The sequence below is a fragment of the Mangifera indica genome, chromosome 17 (assembly GCF_011075055.1).
Source record: "Mangifera indica cultivar Alphonso chromosome 17, CATAS_Mindica_2.1, whole genome shotgun sequence".
Lineage (NCBI taxonomy): Eukaryota > Viridiplantae > Streptophyta > Magnoliopsida > Sapindales > Anacardiaceae > Mangifera > Mangifera indica.
This window is the reverse complement of record NC_058153.1, coordinates 6,859,545-6,866,906: the sequence shown is the minus strand read 5'-3', so window position 1 is coordinate 6,866,906 and position 7,362 is coordinate 6,859,545. Positions and strand designations below refer to the sequence as shown.

Sequence of the window (7,362 nt, the reverse complement as noted above, 5' to 3'; positions counted from 1 at the left end):
CGGCAATCCAATGCCCTTCCAACTTAGTCATCAATACATCTTTACTATTGTGAAACGGAAATAATACCTTCAATTCAATATGAGTAAAGATACAATATACTAAAAATAAATATTTAAAAATAAATTGATGTGGCCTTGCTTGACCGACCAACTAAGCCAACCATTGCTGGCAGGCCAACTAATCAAGCCAAGCCTAAAACTCAAACACAACAATTACATTTTTTTTTCACATAAAATATCAAAAAAAAATTTCGTTGTATTTGATTTATTGAACTTTTTCAGTTAATTAATCGGTATTTTAATTAATTTAACTTTGAAAGAACATCTTTCGTCACACAATCATAAACTATCATACAAAATTATATTGTATATGCTTTTTAACAAAATAAATAACACTAGAAAGGTGTAGGCGTAAACTTACTTGGATCTTTCCGTCTTTGATGGAAGATTTTAATAACTTTGTTTTTTTATTTTTTCTAAAAATTTACTGAAGTAAGATCTGATTATCGGTTGAGTTTTCCCCTTCTAAATATAAAATCAAAATAAAATTTGGTTAGATTTGTACAGTGAGAAAATATATGGGTGGATACGCACAACGGAGAAAAGTCGGTTAAAATAATTAATGTCCCATAAAACCCTCCCCACCGCGCGCACGCGAGCAGGCACCGAACCTCTGTCTCTCACCGCACCTTGCCCATTCCACTTCACTCCACGCTGACTGACGCATACCCCTCTCCCACGCCTCCTTTCAGCTGGTGTCATTGGAAGAGAACACGCAGCGCAATTATTTCGTAGTTGGCACCATCTGAATTCCTGGTCAGAATTTAATTTCTGTTTTGTAATTCTTCTATCCAATTTGAAAATTGTTGGTGACACACATATTTTATTATTTGGTGCAATATTTATATGATTGCTCTTTTTTTAGTTTGGGTAGTGTCTGTTAATCGCTCGATTAAGTGCCTAAACAAAGCTTTAAAAGTGTGATTCACTTGTGTGGTTTTGATTTTCCCCTGCTCTGATTGAATGTCAATTTAACTTAATCTTGTTCCTCTCATTCTAGGAGTCATATTCTACATTACTAGCCACTTCAAGTAATGGACGAAGGGCGTGGCCATAAAATAAAGCTTGATCGGGCCTTTTATTTTTTCTTTTCATATTTTTTTTGTTTATAATTTTTAAAACGGTTGCATATGTGAAGGAAACTTGGACACGTATAAAATGTAAACTCAAAACAATTATATGTAGATAATAAGTATGTTTAAAAAATAGAACTTAGTAGCCAATTTGAAGGTTCATAAATACAGATATATGCAGTTTTAAAGAGACATTCTATAATTTGATTTAAAACTTGATAAAATATATATGTGATTAGTTAGAGTTATTTTAATTTAAATGAGCAAATCTAATAGATTAATTAATTTTGTTTTGCAAATTATTTGCTTTCTTTTTTGTTAAAATATCAAGACAATTCTACGTTTTACATATAATTATGTATTTTTTTTATTTTTGAGGAGGCTAATCCTTGTGGGTCTGGCTACAACCTTGATTAGCTTCATTATGTTCTTCCATTTCAAGTTAATAATGTATTTGCTTGCTTGTCACTACTTGTATTTCTTAGTTTTTAATGGTTCAAATTTGATGATCCATCTCGCAAAAACTGTTTAACTCCTTTGTTTCATCAATATATGTAAACAATTTTATAAAATTCAGTGGAAAAATTTATCAAGAAACACTAAGGGCCTTAATAAATAAAATGATGTTTCCTATTTTACACATTGTTGTTGGAGTGAAGAAATTGTTATAGACAATTCTGCTTCTGATATCTCCCGTTTTTGTTTTTTATAGATGGTCTTAGCTGGGGAAGAATTGTCTCAAAATAATTTTGCATTTATGGAGCTTGCAATACAACAGGTAATGCCTAGATCCCTCCAAGAATATGAAGTTAGACTAAGGAAGTTTAGGACTCTGCATTTTTCTTTTGCTTTTGCTTTCCTATTGTCATATGTGCTATAAATTATATGTTGAGCATTATGCTTCTATGGGCCTTTGATGTCTGGGATAGGGACTTGGAATTATTTGATTGGATTGAACTAGAAAATAGACATAGAAATTGTCTTGTAATTTGCATTGTGGAAAGATGCCTGCTATGTCTGTACAAGTTCTAGGTGCTGTGAGACTTTCTGCAAATTTCTTTTGAGTTTACTGATTCTTTTTGAGAAAATTGGTCAAATAATCAAGTTTCTTGTGTTTAAAATTTCAAACTCATTGCACAATTATGATGTAATTAGTTGTGTGTTTTGTGTGTTTAAACTAGTGCCTTTGGTTGTATTCAATTTACTTGCCTTTCACATGAGGGAGCATGTCAAAGCTTGTTGGGTTTTCCTTTGAACTTAATTATTGTTGGAATAATTTCTTAAAAGTTCATAAATAATGATGAGGATAACTTATTAAAGCTTGGGAAAGTCAAATCTAGGGTTATATTTAGATGTGGGGCACTGGCAATTGTAAATTATAATAGTTGTACAGTCAACTAGAAATCTATATATAGTGCCAAACTGGGTGTGGATGCATTATTTGATGCCCATTTAATGGTTGCTGTATGCTGCGCAAGTTTAGTTGAATAAATTTTGTTTCTGCTGGAAGTAACTTAAGTATATGTTCTTATTAAATTGCATGTTTAAGTCAGTTGTTATTTTTTTCTTTCCTTGAAATTCTTTTTCTGCTTGGTGTTTAACTTGTGTCTATTTAATTGATGTATGCTATCTCATTTGGCAGGCAAAACTTGCCTTGGACTGCCTTGAAGTGCCAGTTGGGTAAAATGATTAAGTTCTGTTTTCAATAATTCTCCTATCATGCTCCACTTTTAGGATCTTTATAATATTGCTGAAGTTCAAGTTCCTACATCTACAGCTTCTATTAAATAACTGGACTTATATGAAGCTTTTTGGAATTATGACAGTTTTTCTTTGTCATGTGCATTCCTAGCATTTGAAATTATACTTTTCCCCTGCTGCAACAAGCTAGACTACTGTGATTTCAAATTTTTAGTAAACTTGCACTGGTTCAGAAATATGTTTGCTGAGAACATATCCCACAAATTATTTGCCTATAGTTAAGGTAGATTTTAATCTTTTATGATTTCTGCAACAATAAATGCATCAAGTGATTGAAATTTGACTGACTGATGTAGTTTAATCTTTTGGATCCTGAAATCGTAGCCTTGCTGATTAAACAGGCATTTACCTTGTATTAAGTTTTTTGTGCAAGCTATATATTTTTTTTTCCTCAATACTGCTATAGTATCAACCCAACTGGGTGTTGACATAAAGCTTTTCTCCTTTTTCCTTATAAATGTAGATGAAAAAGGGGGAAAAAAAGAAAAGAGAGATTGCTTCACTTAATGTCTGATTATTATCATTAGGTGCTGTTTTTCCTCATTCTAACTATTTTGTTGACTAGATGTGTGATTCTAGAGGATGGGAAGGTTATTGCTACAGGTCGAAATCGAACTAATGAGACAAGAAATGTGAGTTCCTCAATGTGTTGTCTCATTGAACTTTCCTATTTTCTTGTAACCATATTCTTTGATTGGTTTTTCTAGTTGGCAGGGCTTTGTTTCTTTCTACTTGTAACTATATTCTTTGATTGGTTTTTCTAGCTGGCAGGTCTTCATTTCTTTCTAGCATGTTGGATATGCGCATTCTTGGCATCTCAAATTGAATATTGACGAAAAAACTTGCAGATTTTTCTTTGAATAAAATTTTGGTTTTAGTTGGCATTTATTTAAATCTTAGTTTGAGCAATTCACAGACAATATGTACTATAGGAAAGGGCTCTAAGCTACACGTTTGTGTGCTAACTAAATGGATTTATGCTTAAGTAGCTTATTGTAACTAGACTTTCTGGCCTATTTGCTATGTGCTTGGTCATTTAATGACCGATATTTTTTCTAACAATAAAACTATGTATACCCATTTTTGGTACACAATTTATGTACACAGATGAGGTGTTATCATGTGATTGGATGTTTCTTTATCATATGATGACATGTGTTTTAAAATCACCTAATTACATGATGACACATCACTGTGTATATGAATTGTATACCAAAAATGGGTAAACATAGCATTGCTCTTTTTCTAATCTTAGTTCATTTCCTGTTTATAGGAAAAAAATAAATAAACTTGTGCGCTTATAAACTTCCTCATTCTTGTTGTGATATGATTAAGAAAGACATGTTTTGAATGGTTACTTTGAAAAATAAATAAGGATTTTATCTGACTATTGCTTTTGATCTGCGGGCCTTTTTATTTCTTATGAGTTGCTACTATATGTTGTTACAGGCTACTAGACATGCAGAGATGGAAGCTATTGATACTCTTCTTGACATGTGGCAGAAACAAGGACTTTCACGGTTGGAGGTTGCCCAAAAATTCTCAAAATGCTGCCTTTACGTAACTTGTGAACCTTGCATTATGTGTGCTTCAGCTTTATCAATTCTTGGTATATTTATGCTCTTTTCATCACAATACTCTATTGAAAGCTATTTCTTTTTACTTTTTGTTTTGTGATGATTAGATGGCTTAAGCGCTTCATCTTTTCAGGTATAAAGGAAGTATATTATGGTTGTGCAAATGATAAATTTGGAGGGTGCGGGTCAATACTATCACTGCATTTGAGTTGCACTCAGCCAAATACTAGGTTTATTTCTGAACCAAAGACTTCAAAAATTTTCTTACTAATTGAATTACCTTTAAACATCTTCTCATGAAATAATTTGTCAGAGACAGATATTTCCAACCGCTTTTGAATCTTTTGCCGTGGGTAATTGCGGAATTAATTACTTTACCAGTTCTGTAGATTCATTTAGATTTAATTTAATTTTGTTAATATGTTATATAGCTTACTTTTTGGAGGCCATGGCCATATAGTTATAAGGTTTTGTCGGTTGTAAGAGCCAATTAAATATTAGTAATGCATGATTGAGAAGAGCTGCCAAGTAGAAGCAGCCAATGAATCCAAGCTAATCCCACTCTCTGCTTTCTTATTGTCTATATTTTCTCAACATAACCACTTGGTGGGGATCTAGTAGAAGCAGCCAATGTTATTTTGAATGAAAAATTGTGTTTTGCATTCTTCCTTTCGAATGGTGAAGTCTCCATCTCTTCCAAATTATGTTTGTGGTAGTACTTAGTGTTATAGTTTTGCTGAATTGCCTTCTTAAATTCGTTGGTATAACTTTTTCATGGTGAGTTATTTCATTTTTCTTGTAGTTGGTGGAGTATTCTAACTTGAACGTTATAGTTTGTTCTTTGCTTACGCGAGCTATTCTTTTGTATAATTACTAGATATGTTTGTGGCCACGAAGTTGTAGTTTACTTTGTATTTTAGGGTGTTATAATTGCTAGTGCTTATTAAATTTACAGTGTCCTTTTGTTATTTTTAATTAGGTGCAAATGAGATGTCTTGTTCTTTTTTATTAATATAATTACTTTGATAGTGGTGAAGTCCCACAAGGGAAAGGTTTCAAATGTGCTGGAGGTATAATGGCAACGGAAGCAGTCTCCCTTTTCAGAAGTTTCTACGAACAAGGGAATCCAAATGGTATGTGGTTTTATTGTCTTAATTCAATCTCTTCATATGAAAACATCAATAAAGAGATGCTATTTCTCTCTCTCTGCACATGGAAGAGAGGGAGAGAGAGAACATTCATAGAAAAAATTCAGTTAGATATACTTTTCAAACAGGACGTAATCTGTTTTGACATTTTTAAAAACACTAATATTGCTTTTTTTTTTTTTAAATGTTTGTTTTAAATTTAGCTCCAAAGCCGCACAGACCTCTTGTTAACCAGGCAACGCTTTGAATATATTGGAGAGGTTAGTTTATTTCCACTAATAATTTGTCTCGGTATGGTTTTGTAGTTTATAGTTTGTTTGCATGTTATCATAAAGTCTATGCTTATATATTGAAATAACACTAATAATTTTCAAAAGGAATGTAGATAATGACTTGGAAAAACACTAGATTATCAGTTGTATAGTTTAGAATTCAGGAAAGTAGCAAAGAATTAAAGATTTTATTTACAATTTGTCTTTGTATTGTATTTGCTGTTTTTTTCCCCTATTTTCTTTTTTTCGAAATTTTGTTTATTACCATTTGATCTCTACGAACCTGATGCAGTTGAGGGAATTTGTGTGTATACAGTGGAGGGGAAGGAGTGTGACGGTGGGGAAATGGAGCAAGTGAATAAATTTTATCACATATCAAATTCGTAAAAGCAGAAGGCCAAAAGACTTATTTCTACCCAAGGTTTGATGCACTGTCAAAGTTTTACCCATTAAGTTTCGAAAACCTAATATGCCACCTGTTATCTAATTGTGTTAATGTTTTCCGTTAGTTTAGAGTATAAATGACTGATTTATTATTTTTTATATAATGATCAAAATACATTCATTTATTAATTTAGTTTAAATTATTAATTTAGATTATTTAATTATGTTAATGATTCAAGTTCTGAAAGAAAAAAGTTATTCTGTTCAAGTTCGTTTGCTCCATGAACTCTGATCCAATATCCCGTATCTCCACTCTACGAAGGTTATGAATTATTGGCCTTCAAATATCTCTATCTGGTGCTGCTTCAGATTTCATAGCTGCTGCTCCCCTTGCCCGGAAAATCTCCTGGATTTTTAATGAGAAAAATCACACTAACTGAAAAAAGAAACCATCAACAAAAGATGGTTGAAAAAATAAAGCATCTTGCAACCATTTTTAATATGTTGAAAAAATAAAGCATCAACAATAGCATGAACTTTACAGTAACTGAAAAAACACTCATTACACCGAGAGAGGAAGGTCAACCACCGAAGGAGGTTGACGATACCGGAAAAATAAGTGAGAGCAGAGAATCTCTTGTACAGCTATGACCAAAAAAGATTAAAAAAAACAGAAGCCAGTAAGGGGGAGGTGGTGCAATTGTGGGGGTGGCTAGAGATGGCAACTTGGACCCGACTTTAGGGGCCCTGACCTTCTCCGACCCTAACGGGGAGGGGATTTTCCGATAAAAACGGAGAAAGGGGCGGGGATGGGGACGAAAAAAATCTCCGTAATCGGGGACGGGGATACATGTGTTCCCGCCCCTCCCCTTCCCACCCCCTAAATCTAATATATTAATATAATAATTTCTAAACTATTAAGTTTTAGAAATTTTTATATTATGATTTATTAAAACTATAACTTTAATTTTACTAATTTTTGAATTCTTAATTATTAGTTTTTACTAATTTCTAAACTATTAATCTAATATATTAAAAAAACCCTAGAATCTCATTATCATAAAATGCAAATGCACCAAATTAATTT

General features: G+C 32.5%; 1 protein-coding gene across 3 annotated transcripts; it reads left to right on the top strand.

Moving 5' to 3' along the window:
- Nucleotides 1-595: 595 nt before the first annotated feature.
- Nucleotides 596-6,464, top strand: LOC123200010 (tRNA-specific adenosine deaminase TAD2). Of its 3 annotated transcripts, none has more exons than XM_044615084.1 (9): nucleotides 596-816; nucleotides 1,846-1,911; nucleotides 2,776-2,813; nucleotides 3,460-3,526; nucleotides 4,302-4,503; nucleotides 4,605-4,701; nucleotides 5,501-5,604; nucleotides 5,823-5,879; nucleotides 6,184-6,464. In XM_044615084.1, the coding sequence occupies exons 2-8, from the start codon at nucleotides 1,846-1,848 to the stop codon at nucleotides 5,864-5,866; spliced, it is 618 nt and encodes a 205-aa protein (XP_044471019.1). In that variant the 5' UTR covers nucleotides 596-816; the 3' UTR covers nucleotides 5,867-5,879; nucleotides 6,184-6,464. The 3 variants fall into 3 exon arrangements, with proteins under 3 accessions (XP_044471019.1, XP_044471018.1, XP_044471020.1); XM_044615083.1 differs by having other exon boundaries at nucleotides 597-816; nucleotides 6,208-6,464; XM_044615085.1 differs by having other exon boundaries at nucleotides 600-816; nucleotides 4,344-4,503; nucleotides 6,208-6,464.
- Nucleotides 6,465-7,362: the final 898 nt, after the last annotated feature.

Excerpts from the sequence above, each read along its gene's own strand:
- LOC123200010 (XM_044615084.1), top strand. The coding sequence starts at position 1,846 with ATGGTCTTAGCTGGGGAAGAATTGTCTCAAAATAATTTTGCATTTATG. Across the intron at positions 4,504-4,604 it reads TTCAGCTTTATCAATTCTTG|GTATAAAGGAAGTATATTAT; the intron begins GTATATTTATGC and ends TCATCTTTTCAG. Across the intron at positions 5,605-5,822 it reads CGAACAAGGGAATCCAAATG|CTCCAAAGCCGCACAGACCT; the intron begins GTATGTGGTTTT and ends TTTTAAATTTAG.